This window comes from Phyllopteryx taeniolatus, chromosome 6 (assembly GCF_024500385.1).
Source record: "Phyllopteryx taeniolatus isolate TA_2022b chromosome 6, UOR_Ptae_1.2, whole genome shotgun sequence".
NCBI classification, from domain to species: Eukaryota; Metazoa; Chordata; class Actinopteri; order Syngnathiformes; family Syngnathidae; genus Phyllopteryx; species Phyllopteryx taeniolatus.
Window position 1 is genome coordinate 24,260,151 of NC_084507.1, and position 16,033 is coordinate 24,276,183.

General features: G+C 44.8%; 1 protein-coding gene across 7 annotated transcripts in view; it reads left to right on the top strand.

Annotated features, from left to right (window-relative positions):
• Positions 1–16,033, top strand: part of ano10a (anoctamin 10a) — a 72,284-nt gene that overhangs the window by 38,110 nt on the left and 18,141 nt on the right. For all 7 annotated transcript variants that reach the window (XR_009789145.1, XM_061777641.1, XM_061777640.1 and 4 more), the window contains 4 exons: positions 212–396; positions 595–979; positions 10,781–10,836; positions 10,909–10,983. Coding sequence is in view for 6 of the 7 variants with exons in the window: in XM_061777641.1 (XP_061633625.1) it covers positions 212–396; positions 595–979; positions 10,781–10,836; positions 10,909–10,983 (701 nt within the window). In the remaining variant the exon portion in view is untranslated. The remainder of the gene's footprint in view (positions 1–211; positions 397–594; positions 980–10,780; positions 10,837–10,908; positions 10,984–16,033) is intronic.

Here is a 16,033-nt window from a genome sequence, read left to right on the forward strand (position 1 = left end):
CACCAAAGACCCTCAGTCTATGCAAAAAAATATAGTCTCTGTTGCAATCTAGAGCAGAAACTGTCCACATGGGCCCTCCACCTAAGTGCATTAGGGGTGCATCAGGGTGGACTCTTTTACAGTCGTTTGTATACACTGTGAAAAGCACTCTTTATAGGGGTGTGAAGACTTATATCCAGTTTGATCAATCTAATTCCTGTCTTTCTTTCAGATGACATCAGACACTACTTTGGAGAGGGTCTGGCTCTCTACTTTGCCTTCCTGGAGTACTTCACGATGGCCCTGGTGCCCCTGGCCCTTATCGGGATGCTCTACTGTCAGTTTGACTGGGAGAATTATGACAAATATGTTTTCTTTGCTGTTTTCAATCTTATCTGGTGCACTGTTATCCTTGAGGTAGGAAAGCATTTTCAACTTGCCTGTCTATAGTTGAGATATATTACATTTGGATTAAGTTGAATTAACTACTGTGAGTTAGTGTGCATAATTCAAATGACAAATAAGTGTAATGTGAAAGCATATACTATTACATGATCATGTGATGATGATAATGATAGAATTACTGAATGATTATTTGAACCTTCCCTCTCCTAGTTATGGAAGCGATGCAGTGCCTCTCTAGCCTATCACTGGGGCACACTGAGCAGAAAGAAGGTATTTGAAGAACCACGGCCTGGTTTCCATGGCATTCTTGGGTTTAACCCAGTGACAGGGCGAGAAGAGCCTCTGTACCCCAAGGCCAAGCGGCAGCTCCGGATCTACCTTGTGTCCCTCCCCTTTGTCCTGCTCTGTCTCTACCTTTCCCTCTATGTCATGATGATCTACTTTCAGATGGAAGGATGGGCTCTGATGCTCCATGATAGGGACCCGACTTTCTGGACCAAAATACTATTGTTCATTCCTGGGATTATCTATGCTGTGGTCATAGAGGTTATGAATCTCATCTACAGATATGTTGCAGAATTCCTCACAGAGTGGGGTAAGTTATTATTGGCAAATTATTCATGCATTATAAAGACCATTTGTATTTTCAATGATAGAAAGTTTATAGAGATGCTATTGCATGCCATTTAAACAAGAATTTGTTGACACAAAATCTATACTAACTTAACAGTGGAACTAGTAGAATGCAGCCGTTTCTAATTTCCAATTTAAATCATGCCATATTCCTTCCACAGTTGGCATTTGTGTTTTTACATTTTAGTGCGAAACTTAAAATGTTTCTTTAAAAGTTCCTCTGAGGTTTATAAAAGTTTTAATTAGGGATGTCCCGATCCGATCACGAGATCGAAAATCAGGGTCGTTCGTGTGATTTTCAACTGATTGATATCGGGTGAAAAAGATCGGTTTTGTCCATTTTCTGAAATTTTGAAGGTTACAAAGATCTTGGCAAATGGAACAGTAATAGCTTTGTTTTATATTTCAACCCCAATTCCAATGAAGTTGGGACGTTGTGTTAAACATGAATAAAAACAGAATACAATGACTTGCAAATCATGTTCAACCTATATTGAATTGAATACACTACAAAGACAAGATATTTAATGTTCAAACTGATAAACTTGTTCATTTTTAGCAAATCATCATTAATTTAGAATTTTATGGCTGCAAAAAAGATGGCACAGGTGGGAAAAAAGACAGAGAAATTTGAGGAATGCTCATCAAACACGTGTTTGGAACATCCCACAGGTGAACAGGCTACTTGGGAACAGGTGGGTGCACTGATTGGGTATAAAGGGAGCTTCCCTGAATTGCTCATCCATTCACAAGCAAAGAATGGGCGAGGTTCACCTCTTTGTGAACAAGTGCGTGAGAAAATAGTCGAAGACTTTAAGGATAATGTTCCTCAGCATACAATTGCGAGGAATTTAGGGATTTCATCATCTACGGTCCATAATATAATCAACAGGTTCAGAGAATCTGGGCAAGGCCGAAAACCAACATTGAATGCCCGTGACCTTTGATCGCTCAGGTGGCACTGCATCAAAAACCGACATCAATGTGTAAAGGATATCACCGCATGGGCTCAGGAACACTTCAGAAAACCAATGTCAGTAAATATAGTTCGGCGCTACATCCGTAACTGCAACTTGAAACTACTATGCAAAGCAAAAGCCATTTATCAACGCCGCCGGCTTCTCTGGGCCCGAGCTCATCTAAGATGGACTGAAGCAAAGTGGAAAAGTGTTCTGTGGTCCGACGAGTCCACATTTCAAATTGTTTATGGAAATCGTGGACGTCGTGTCCTCCGGGCCAAAGAGGAAAAGAACCATCCGGACTGTTATGGACGCAAAGTTCAAAAGCCAGCATCTGTGATGGTATGGGGCTGTGTTAGTGCCAATGGCATGAGTAACTTACACATCTGTGAAGGCATCATTAATGCTGAAAAGTACATACAGCTTTTGGAGAAGCATATGCTGCCATCCAAGCAACGTCTTTTTCACCAAGCAACGTCTTTTTCATGGACGCCCCTGTTTATTTCAGCAAGACAATGCCAAACCACATTCTGCACGTGTTACAACAGCGTGGCTTCGTAGTAAAAGAGTGCGGGTACTAGACTGGCATCCCATGGAAAATGTGTGACGCATGATGAAGTATAAAATACGACAACGCAGACCCCGGACTGTTGAACAGCTGAAGCTGTACATCAAGCAAGAATTGGGAAAGAATTCCACCTACAAAGCTTCAACAATTAGTGTCCTCAGTTCCCAAACGTTTATTGAATGTTGTTAAAAGAAAAGGTGATGTAACACAGTGGTAAACATGACCCTGTCCCAGCGTTTTTGGAATGTGTTGCGGCCATAAAATTCAAAGTTAATGATTATTTGCTAAAAACAATAAAGTTTATCAGTTTGAAAATTAAATATCTTGTCTTTATAGTTTATGCAATTAAATATAGGTCGAACATGATTTGCAAATCATTGTATTCTGTTCTTATTTATGTTTAACGCAACGTCCCAACTTCATTGGAATTGGGGCTTGTACACAATGTAAATTTTTTGTTTGTTTTGGTACCAGTATTTGCTGTAATTACTAACATACTGTAATTACTTCCCATGGGCTCACCACCTGTGGGAGGGGCCATAGGGGTCGGGTGCAGTGCGAGCTGGGCGGTGGCCGAAGGCGGGGACCTTGGCGATCCGATCCCCGGCTACAGAAGCTGACTCTAGGGACGTGGAATGTCACCTCTCTGGCAGGGAAGGAGCCCGAGCTGGTGTGTGAGTTCAAGAAGTTCTGACTAGATATAGTCGGGCTCGCCTCCACACACAGCTTGGGCTCTGGTACCAGTCCGCTCAAGAGGGGTTGGACTCTCTTCCACTCTGGAGTTGCCCACGGTGAGAGGCACCGAGCAGGTGTGGGTATACTTATTGCCCCCCGACTCGGCGCCTGTAAGTTGGGGTTCACCCCGGTGGACGAGAGGTTAGCCTCCCTCCGCCTTCGGGTGTGGGGACGGGTCCTGACTGTTGTTTGTGCCTATGCACCAAACAGCAGTTCAGAGTACCCACCTTTTTTGTAGTCCTTGGAAGGGGTGCAAGAGAGCACTCCCGCTGTGGACTCCATCGTTCTGCTGGGGGACTTCAATGGTCACGTGGGCAATGACAGTGAGACCTGGAATGGCGTGATTGGGAGGAACGGCCGCCCCGATCAGAACCCAACCGGTGTTCTGTTATTGGACTTCTGTGCTCATCACCGATTGTCCATAACGAACACCATGTTCAAGCATAAGGGTGTCCACACGTGCACTTGGCACCAGGACACCCTAGGAAGATGCCGGTCCGACCTGGCAGGCCCAAACGTATTGTGAGGCTCTGCTGGGAACGTCTGGCAGAATCCCCTGTCAGAAGGAGTTTCAACTCCCACCTCCGGCAGAACTTCACCCATGTCTCGGGGGACATTGAGTCCGAGTGGACCATGTTCCGCGCCTCTTTTGCCGAGGCGGCTGACCGGAGCTGTGGCCATAAAATAGTCGGTGCCTGTCGTGGCGGCAATCCCCGAACCCGTTGGTGGACACCAACGGTGAGGGATGCCGTCAAGCTGAAGAACTATCGGGCCTTTTTGGCCTGTGGGACTCCTGAGGCAGCTGATGGGTACCGGCTGGCCAAGCGGAATGCAGCTTTGGTGGTCGCTGAAGCAAAAACCCGGGCATGGGTTCGATGAGGCCATGGAAAAAGACTTTCGGAGGGCTTCGAAGAAATTCTGGTCCAGCATTCAGCGTCTCAGGAGGGGAAAGCAGTGTACCACCAACACTGTGTATAGTGGAGATGGGGCGCTGCTGACCTCGACTCGGGACGTTGTGAGTCGGTGGGGAGAATACTTCGAAGACCTCCTCAACTCCACCGACACGCCTTCCCATGATGAAGCAGATTCTGGGATCTCTGAGGCGGGGGTGGATGAGATTCGCCTGGAGTTCCTAAAGGCTCTGGATGTTTTGTGGCTGTCCTGGTTGACACGCCTCTGCAACATCGCGTGGACTGTAGAGAGGTTCAAAAAGACCCAAAATTACTGTTGAAGTACTGTTGGCACAAGGAAAACAGTGAGTAATGTACTCTGCCGCCATGGCCTGTATGCAAGACCCCATTGCTGGGAAAAAAAAAAAAAGCATGTCAGACCTGTTTAAAGTTTGCTGAACAACATTTGGACAAGCCAGTTAAATACTGGGAGAATATAGTTTGGTCGGATGATTGAACTGTTTGGATGCCATAATGCACACCACGTTTGGAGGAGAAATGGCACTGCACATCACCCTAAAAACACCATACCAACAGTGAAGTTCGGAGGTGGAAACATCATGGTGTGTGGGGCTGCTTTTCAGCAAACGGCACTGGTAAACTTCACATTATTGAAGGATGAATGGGCAAATGTCCCGAGACATTCTTGACAAAAATCTGCTGCCATCGATGAAGATGATGAAAATGAAACAAGGGTGGACATTTCAGCAGGATAATGATCCAAAACATACTGCCAAGAAAACTCTCAATTGGTTTCAAAGAAAAAACAATAAAGCAGCTAGAATGGCCCAGCTCATCACTTGACTTGAATCCAATTGAAAATCTGGAAAGAACTGAAACTCAAGGTCCATAAAAGAAGCCCACGGAACCTTCAAGATTTGAAGACTGCTTGTGTGGAGGAATGGGCCAAAATCACCCCAGAGCAATGCATGCGACTATTTTCTCCATACAGGAGGTGTCTTGAAGCGGTCATTGCAATCAAAGGCTTTTATACAAAGTATGAAATAAATACCAGTTGGCATGTTCAATATCCATCCATTTTCTGAGCCGACTCTCCTCACTAGGGTCGCGGGTGTGCTGGAGCCTATCCCAGCTGTCATCGGACAGGAGGCGGGGTACACCCTGAACTGGTTGGCAGCCAATCGCAGGGCACATACAGACAAACAACCATTCACACTCACATTCACACCTACAGGCAATTTAGAGTTGTCAATTAACCTACCATGCATGTTTTGGGGATGTGGGAGGAAACCGGAGTGCCCGGAGAAAACCCACGCAGGCACGGGGAGAACATGCAAACTCCACACAGGCGGGGCCGGGGATTGAACCCGGGTCCTAAGAACTGTGAAGCTGATGATCTCACCAGTCGCCACCGTGCCACCAGATCTCACCAGAGAGATGCTTGTAATTTTCATCATAGGTATACGTCACCTATGAGTGAAAAAAATGAGAAGAAAAAAACATCCAGAAAATCACATTGTCTGATTTTTAATGAATTTGTAAATTCCTTGGGGAAATAAGTACAAACAGGCAAGATTTCTGGCTCTCACAGCCTGAATCTTCTTTAAGAGCCTTCTTTGTCCTCCACTCATCACCTGTATTAATGGCACCTGTTTGAACTCTTTATCAGTATCAAAGACACCTGTCCACAACCTCAGTCACATTCCAAACTCCACTATGCCCAAGACCAAAGAGCTGTCAAAGGACACCAGAATCAAAATTGTAGACCTGCACCAGGCTGGGAAGGCTTAATCTGCAATAGGTAAGCAGCTTGGTGTGAAGAAATCAACTGTGGGAAGACACACAAGACCACTGATAATCTTCCTCGATCTGAGGCTCCACGCAAGATTTCACCTCGTGGGGTAATGATCACAACGGTGAGCAGAAAACCCAGAACCACACGGGGGACCAAGTGAATGACCGGCAGAGAGCTGGGACCAAAGTAACAAAAGCTACCATCAGTAACACACTACGCTGCCAGGGACTCAAATCCTGCAGCGTCAGACGTGTCCCCCTGCTTAAGCCAGTACATGTCCAGGCCCATCTGAAGTTTGCTAGAGAGCATTGGGATGATCCAGAAGAGGATTGGGAGAATGTCATATAGTCAGATGAAACCAAAACCAGTTTTTGGTAAAAACTCAACTTGTGGTCTTTGGAGGAGAAAGAATGCTGAGTTGCATCCAAACAACACCATACCTACTGTGAAGCATGGGGGTGTAAACATCATGCTTTGGGGCTGTTATTCTGCAAAGGGACCAGGACAACTGATCCATGTAAAGGAAAGAATGAATGGGGCCATGTATCGTGAGATTTTGAGTGAAAACCTCCTTCAATCAGCAAGGGCATTGAAAATGAAACGTGGCTGGGTCTTTCAGGATGACGGTGATCCCAAACACACCACCTGGGCAACGTAGGAGTGGCTTCGTAAGAAACATTTCAAGGTCCTGGAGTGGACTAGCCAGTCTCAATATCTCAACCCGACAGAAAATCTCTGGAGGGAGTTGAAAGTCTGTGTTGCCCAGCATCAGCCCCAAAACGTCATTACTCTTGAGGAGAGCTATATGGCGGAATGGGTCAAAATACCAGCAACAGTGTGTGAAAACCTTGTGAAGACATAGAGAAAACGTTTGACCTCTGTCATTGCCAACAAAGGGTATATAACAAAGTACTGAGATGAACTTTTGTTATTGACCAAATACTTATTTTCCACCATAATTTGCTAATAAATTCTTCAAAAATCAGATGAGATTTTTTGGGGATTTTATTTATTTTTCTCTCATTTTGTCTCATAGTTGAGGTATACCTATGATGAAAATTACAGGCCTCTTTCATCTTTTTAAGTGGAAGAACTTGCACAATTGGTGGCTGACTAAATATATCTTTGTATGTATGTATATACCCCACCTTGAGCCGTCACCATATCGTGGTGGAGGGGTTTGTGTGTCCCAATGATCCTAGGAGCTAAGTTGTCTGGGGCTTCACGCCCCTGGCAGGGTCACCCATGGCAAACAGGTCCTAGGTGAGGGACCAGACAAAGCACGGCTCCAAAGACCCCAATGATGAGAAAAATGATTGGATTAAGTTTTCCCTTGCCCGGACGCGGGTCACCGGGGCCCCACTCTGGAGCCAGGCCTGGAGGTGGGGCTCGAAGGCGAGGTGGGGTTCGAAGGCGAGCGCCTGGTGGCCGGGCCTGCACCCATGGGGCCCGGCTGGGCACAGCCCGAAAGGGTAACGTGGGTGCCCCTTCCCATGGGCTCACCACCTGTGGGAGGGGCCATAGGGGTCGGGTGCAATGCGAGCTGGGCGGCAGCCGAAGGCGGGGACCTTGGCGATCCGATCCCCGGCTACAGAAGCTGACTCTAGGGACGTGGAATGTCACCTCTCTGGCAGGGAAAGAGCCCGAGCTGGTGTGTGAGGTCGAGAAGTTCCGACGAGATATAGTCGGACTCTCCTCCACGCACAGCTTGGGCTCTGGTACCAGTCCTCTCGAGAGGGGTTGGACTCTTTTCCACTCTGGAGTTGCCCACGGTGAGAGGCGCCGAGGAGGTGTGGGTATACTTAGTGCTCCCCGGCTCGGCGCCTGTACGTTAGGGTTCACCCCGGTGGACGAGAGGGTAGCCTCCCTCCGCCTTTGGGTGGGGGGGACGGGTCCTGACTGTTGTTTGTGCCTATGCACCAAACACCAGTTAAGAGTACCCACCCTTTTTAGAGTCCTTGGAGGGGGTGCTGGAGAGCGCTCCCGCTGGGGACTCCATCGTTCTGCTGGGGGACTTCAATGCTCACGTGGGCAATGACAGTGAGACCTGGAAGGGCGTGATTGGGAGGAACGGGCCCCCCGATCAGAACCCGAGCGGTGTTCTGTTATTGGACTTCTGTGCTCGTCACGGATTGTCCATAACGAACACGATGTTCAAGCATAAGGGTGTCCACACGTGCACTTGGCACCAGGACACCCTAGGTCGCAGTTCGATGATCGACTTTGTGGTCGTGTCATCGGACTTGCGGCCGCATGTCTTGGACACTCGGGTAAAGAGAGTGGCGGAGCTGTCAACTGATCACCACCTGGTGGTGAGTTGGCTCCGATGGTGGGGGAAGATGCCGGTCCGACGTGGCAGGCCCAAACGTATTGTGAGGGTCTGCTGGGAACGTCTGGCGGAATCCCCTGTCAGAAGGAGTTTCAACTCCCACCTCCGACAGAACTTTGCTCATGTTCCGGGGGAGGCGGGGGACATCGAGTCCGAGTAGACCATGTTCCGCGCCTCCATTGCTGAGGCGGCCGACCGGAGTTGTGGCCGTATGGTGGTCGGTGCCTGTCGTGGCGGCAATCCCCGAACCCGTTGGTGGACACCAATGGTGAGGGATGCCGTCAAGCTGAACAAGGAGTCCTATCGGGCCTTTTTGGCCTGTGGGACTCCTGAGGCAGCTGATGGGTACCGGCTGGCCAAGCGGAATGCAGCTTTGGTGGTCACTGAAGCAAAAACTTGGTCATGGGAGGAGTTCGGTGAGGCCATGGAGAAAGACTTCCGGACGGCTTCGAGGAATTTCTGGTCCACCATCCGACGTCTCAAGAGGGGAAAGCAGTGCATCAACACTGTGTATAGTGGGGATGGGGCACTGCTGACCTCGACTCGGGACGTTGTGAGCCGGTGGGGAGAATACTTCGAAGACCTCCTCAATTCCACCGACACGCGTTCCCATGAGGGAGCAGAGTCTGGGTTCTCTGAGGTGGGCTCTCCTGTCTCTGGGGTTGAGGTCACCGAGGTGGTTAAAAAGCTCCTCGGTGGCAGGGCCCCGGGGGTGGATGAGATTCGCCTGGAGTTCCTCAAGGCTCTGGATGTTGTAGGGCTGTCCTGGTTGACACGCCTCTGCAACATCGTGTGGACATCGGGGACAGTGCCTCTGGATTGGCAGACTGGGGTGGTGGCCCCCCTTTTTAAAAAGGGGGACCGGAGGTTGTGTTCCAACTGCAGGAGGGTCACACACCTCAGTCTCCCTGGTAAGGTCTATTCAGGGGTGCTGGAGAGGAGGGTCCGTCGGGAAGTTGAATCCCAGATTCAGGAGGAGCAGTGTGGTTTTCGTCCTGGCCGTGGAACAGTGGACCAGCTCTACACCCTTGGCTGGGTCCTCGAGGGTGCATGGGAGTTCGCCCAACCAGTCTTCATGTGTTTTGTGGACTTGGAGAAGGCGTTCGACCGTGTCCCTCGGGTGGTCCTGTGGGGGGTGGTTCGGTACCCCAGTTGAGGAGGTAGAAGAAATCAATTTGACCAATGTTCCTTACGAGTATCAAGACCTACGTGCGATTTTTTTATTTTTTTTTAAGCAAAGACAAAGCAGAATCTCTTCCTCAGCACCGCTCGTATGACTACGCCATTGATCTTGTGCCAATTTCACACTAGCTAATTCTAGACTATCATGTTTCCCAGCCTGAGCAAGAGATCCTTAAAAAATACATTTCATCCTCACTCGCTGCTGGTCTCATGAGACAGTCTTCATCCCCGGTCGCCGCGAGGTTTTTGTCCTCTCATTGACTATAGGACGCTCAATGAAATGATAAGTTAAGAGCAAGTGCTAGCTTCCGCTTATGGATTCCGCCTTTACTTCCTTAAAGACTGCTACCATTTTTTTCCAAGATCAATTTACGCTCAATGTACATTCGTATCAGGGAAGGGAATGAGTAGAAGATGGCTTTTAGATTTACACCTCCCATTCCCAAAAGTGGCCAAACGAAAGATGGAAGCAAGACAAATGGGAGGCGAATACTGTTCACGAAAGTAAAGGACAGATCTGTTTGCCTTGAGTGCGGAGCCAACGTGGCTGTAATGAAATAAAATATAAAATAAGAAGACACAGAAATGAAACTCCATGACAAGTACAAGGGCCTGGACATAAAGCAGAAGCTCCAGAAGGTAGAGCAGATATTTGGTTCCAGGGCAGACTATGTTAACAAAGACAATATCAACAAGTGAGGCTGCCGCTAAGGCTAGTTTTATTGTGGTAGCAGTGATTGCAAAACCACCCCGTCACTTTGAGGAAGCGTTTGTCAAAAAGTGCACGGTCAAAGTTTGTGACCTCGTGTGCCAAAGCATTTTTAAATGTGAGCCTGAGTAGAAACATCTTTCTCATGTGTCTACAGTATTCAAGTTGGCTTGTTCCAGATTGTGTGTTTTTGCAAAATCGTTTTGTTTTCATGTGAAAAGGTTCAATATTACATGTCTGGAGAGAAGGGAAAACTTGCACAATTGCTGTCAATTTGTCAATAAATATTGAGTTTGACCCGTTTGGCCCACTGTGAATTTGAGTTTGACAGCCCTGATCTAAAGTGTTTTTAATGTCACATGTATTATGCTGATAACATCTCAGATATGACATGTCTAAACACTGAGTGTACTCTTGATGTGATATTAGGGAATGCTACAAGGTACTGTATGTCACACTGGAAATACTCACGTTACGGTAAATAAATCAATTGATATACCCTCTGAATGTGATTGGAACAGGAGGAAGTGATACGTTTGTCAGTTTGAGTTATTGAAGTCTCTTTGTGTTTTTAGAAAACCACAGGCTTGAGTCTTCATATCAGAATCACTTGGTCCTCAAAGTATTAGTTGTACGTATAAAATAACTTCATGACATTGTTACGTACATTTAAAATTCTAAATGAACTCTTCTGTTTTCTTAGTTCAACTTCTTAAACTGTTTTGCCTCGCTGTTTTACATTGCCTTCGTTCTGCAAGACCTGGTGCTGCTCAGACAGGTTGGTCCGTTTTTATTCAACACAGAGACCTCCACGCACAAATGTACAGTATATCTGGATAGTATTTATCGTTTCACTTTTTCCACATTTTGTTGGGCAACAGCCATATTCCAAAATGGAATCCACATTGATAGTTTGGCTCCATTGTTTTAACTGTGCTCGCGGTGATTTTCCATTCACCCCTCCACTCTTCCATAGTGATGGGCACGGCAGTTCTTTTGAGTGTACTGAATCACTAGAATCAGTTCATCAAAAAGATTTGTTCACTGAATCGTTCAGTTCTTTTTTTTTTTTTTTTTTTTTTTTTTTTTTTTTTTTTTTTTTTACAGACTCATGTGCGTGCTTCCTCATTCAGTTCATGATTCAGCCCAGAGGTTTCCGTTCACTCAACACATTTACCAAAGGACTCTGTGTTGTTTTTGTCATGTATTTTAAACAAGGAAATGCGGGTAGATAAAAAAAAAAAAAAAAAAGTTAGTATAGTATGCTCTATTTCTGATATTATACTATATAGTAACCACAACAAGACATCTTCAGGGCTCTGGTCGTACTTAAGAGACCATGCAGGTTGCAGTGAGATAGGCTCGGTTTATAAATGGTTTATTTTTCATATACCGACCGAAACAGTTCTGGGGACCGGGGTTCAAATCCCGGCCACGCCTGTGTGGAGTTTGCATGTTCTCCCCGTGCCTGCGTGGGTTTTACTCCATTTTCCTCCTACATCCCAAAAACATGCGTAGTACGTTGATTGAAGACTCTAAATTGCCCGTAGGTGTGAATGTGAGTGCGAATGGTTGTTTGTTTACAGTGGGTACGGAAAGTATTCAGTCCCTTAAATTTTTCTCTCTTTATGTTGCAGCCATTGGTAAAATCATTTTTTTTCCCTCACTAATGTACACACAGCACCCCATATTTACAGAAAAAAAACGGAATTGTTGAATTTTTTTTCAAATTTATTAAAAAAGAAAAACTGAAATATCACAAAGCCATAAGTATTCAGCATTGGAGGCCAACTGTGTTTGCAGCTGTGTCCAATGAAGGTGTAGAATCATCTCAAAGATGATCAAAAGAAATGGAGAGCACCCCAGTTAAATATATGAGTGTCATAGCCAAGGGTCTGAATACTTATGGCTGTGTGATATTTCAGTTTTTCTTTTTCAATCTGCAAAAAAATTCAACAATTCTGTTTTTTTTTCTGTCAATATGGGGTGTTGTGTGTACAATAATGAGGGAAAAAATGAACTTAAATGATTTTAGCAAATGGCTGCAATATAACAAAGAGGGGAAAATCTAAGGGGGTCTGAATACTTTCCGTACCCATTGTAGCGAATGCTAGTTTTCAACCCTTGTCCCTTGTTGGGCTTGCACATACAGATAATAGTCAGCACAAAAAAAATACCTAAAATCAATGGGCTAACAGTACATTACACAGTAATGCAATACATACAGCGTAGTAGAATATAAAAGTGCATTACAAGATGTAAAAAATATGCTAAGTCTACATTATATTACATTGTAATAAAATGCACAAAATCAACATAGTAATCAACTACACTAAACAGTACATTAAAATACACACCAAAAAAACGGTACTGTCTATTAAAATATATCTAATCAAATATCAGGCCACTTAGAGTTAATTGGTATAGCTTTGTTTTTTGTTTGGCAAACACTTAAACTTTGATGTCAACACTTTTCTATTGTTTTACGGTTTGATTGAAATTAATTTGATTTCATTTGGCAATGTGTTCCAAAGTCGACATCTCTTAATAGAAAAAGCAGACTGTCCAAATGTAGTTCTATGGGAGGCTATTTTACAGTTACCAGTCATTACGCTACTCCAGGGCAAGACTTGAGACATTTTTACAATGTATTTAAGAACAAACAAATGTGTGACTTTCTCAGAATTAAGTAAATTGTACCTTTCTATTATCTGACAGTGATGCCAACAAATGGACTTTTTATCCATTTTCACGGCCTGGTTATGCACCGTGTGCAGAATTATTAGGCAAGTCTCATTTTTGAGAATTATTTGTATTAATCACCAACCGTAATGCTTTAGGTTAATTCAAAATGTTAATAAACCTCAAACAAGAATGTTTACCAAAGTAAAAGTGAGGTTTAGGCTATGTTAGGAGAATATCAATATGTGGACAATTGCCGGGCCCCATGGGTGCAAGCCCGGCCACCAGGCGCTCGCCTTCGAGCCCCACCACCAGGCCTGGCTCCAGTGGGGGGCCCCGGTGACCCGCGTCCGGGCAAGGGAAAAGGAAGTCCATTGTTTGTCGTCATCATTAGGGTCTTTGAGCCGTGCTTTGTCTGGTCCCTCACCTAGGACCTGTTTGTCATGGGTGACCCTGCCAGGGGCATAACGCCCCAGACAACTTAGCTCCTAGGATCACTGGGACACACAAACCCCTCCACCACGACAAGGGGACGGCTCAAGGAGGGGGCTACTGGTCTATAAATCACTAAATGGTTTAAGGTCCTGAATACATGAAATAAAGGCTAATGGAATATAAACCCAGTCGGGTCTGAGATCGACAGACTCAGGTCAAATAGTGGACCACAGGGTCCAAAGCAAACATGGTGAAGCAGCATTTCGCTATTTTGCTGCACACAAATGGAATAAGTTGCCAACAGAAGCCCCAAGTGTGACTGTTTTTAAATCCAGGTTAAAAAGTCTTCTTTTTTCTCATGCTTTTTAGAGTATTTCCATTTTTAAATGATATTTCTTGCACTGTACGCTCTTTTAATTGTACTTTTATTTTATTTATTTTCTGAGTTTTAAATGTTTATAAGCTGTTTTTTTTTCTTTGTTTTTAAATACTTTAAATCATGTAAAGCACATTCAGTTACCTTGTGTATAAAATGCGCTATATAAATAAATTTGCTTTGCTGTGCAGAATTATTATGCAATTAACTCATTCACTGCCAGCCTTCCCAGTTAACATGGATATTTGACTTCTAAAGCCGTCAATGGCAGTGAATGTGTGAAATTTTTTTGATTTTCATTTTTGTAAGTGAGAATTATAAACAACTCAAAACTTTCTGGTAGAAATTGATAGAAACTGATGTATGGATATAAAGTGACCAATATAGCCTCACTTCTTTTCAATAACGGTGATAATCGTTCCATCCATGGATTCTATTAGTTTCTTGATTTGTAGTCAATCATGTTTTTGTGCAGCAGAAACGAAAGCCTCCCAGACATTGTTCCGAGAGGTGTACTCTTTTCCTGAACTATTTATCTCCCGTTTAAGAACTGCCCACAAGTTGTCAGCTGGGTTCAGGTCAGGTGAGGAAGGGGGCCATGTCATCAGTTTTTTGTCTTTAAAGCCTTAACTGGCCAGCCATGCAGAGGAGCACTTGAATGCATTTGATGGACCTTTGTCCTGCACAAAAATCCTTTTCATTTTGAAAGATGCAGAGTTCTTCCAGTACCAATACCTGAAGAAAGTGTCTTCTAAAAACAGACTAAATGTTTTGGAGTTCATTTTGAGCCGATGTTCAACCTCAAAAGGTCCAACCAGCTCATCTTCAATAATACCAAGCCCATACCAGTATCCCACCTCCACTTTGCTGGTGTCCGAGGTGAAGTGGAGTTCTGTACCATGCACCATGTTTCACTGTATTTGTATGTAAAAATCGCTGAACGACTTTTTTACATTGCCATTACGTGGTGGTGTGTGTCAACATTTGGAGATTAAAATTAATCCATTTGGAAATAAGTCACAATAACAGAAGATGGAAAAAGTGAATTACAGTTAATACTTTCCAGAGACATTAAGGTACTTCTTCCACATCACAAACTAAAAAAAAAAATAAAAAAATCTTTTCATATCCTGTGTTTGTGTCACCAAACCTTTTATACAAAATATTTTTACTATGCACGTGCACAAAATTGTTGCTACCTCTCTGTTAATGAAGGAAAAGCACAGAAATAACTTGAATCTGAAAATATTCACAATAAAAGTTTATGAAAACCTACCAATGAAAATCAAACATTGCTTTTGAAATGTGGTTCAACAGAATCATTTTTAAAAAAACAACCTCATGAAACAACCCCGGACAAAAATTACTGTATGCCTAGAAAAGTGAAAATAATTTGACCATAGGGACATGTTCAAACATGGTGTGTCCTCGAATCAGAATCATCTTTGTTTGCCAAGTATGTCCAAAACACACAAGGAATTTGTCTCCGGTAGTTGGAGCCGCTCTCGTACGACAACAGACGGTCAATTGACAGAGAACACTTTGGAGACACAAAGACATTGACAAAAAACAATTGTGCAAAAAGATGCAGAGTCCTCTAGCACTTAGAGCAGTTCGAATGACTAATATTGCAATAGTCCGGTGCAATGACCGTTGTGCAAAAGGCGCCGAGACTTCAAGGAGTGTATGCGGTTTAAAGTGACGAGTAGTGCGATAATCTGGGACAATGTCGGTTGTGCAAATGTTACAGATACTCCTCAATCAGTGTGCAAATGGAGCAGATGCTACTCTGGCATGAGTGGCCAGTATATGCAAATAGTGCAGCACGGCGAGACAACTCCAGTGAGTGCACGAGTAATGTATAATTGGCCCCACAGAAATGTGACAACGAACTCAAGTCAAAAAAATTGCCAGCTTGTTGTAATGGAATTGTAGGTTAGCTGTTTAAGAAGTTGATCGCAAGAGGGAAGAAGCTGTTGGAATGTCTACTAGTTCTAGTTTGCATTGATCGGTAGCGCCTACCTGAGGGAAGGAGCCGGAAGAGCCGGTGACCGGGGTGCGGAGGGTCCGAGAGGATTTTGCACGCCCTTGTCTTAGTTCTGGCAGCGTGCAAGTCCTCAATGGTGGGTAGGGGGGTACCGACAATCCTTTCAGCAGTTTTGATTGTCCGAGCAGTCGGAGTTTGTCCTTTTTTGTAGCAGCACCAAACCAGACTGTGATGGAAGAACACAGGACTGATTCGACACTTGTAATTAGCATCACAAGTGTCTTCAAACTTGTAATCAGTCAATTGCCCTATTTAAAAGGTGGCAAGTAATCACTGTACTGTTTGGAG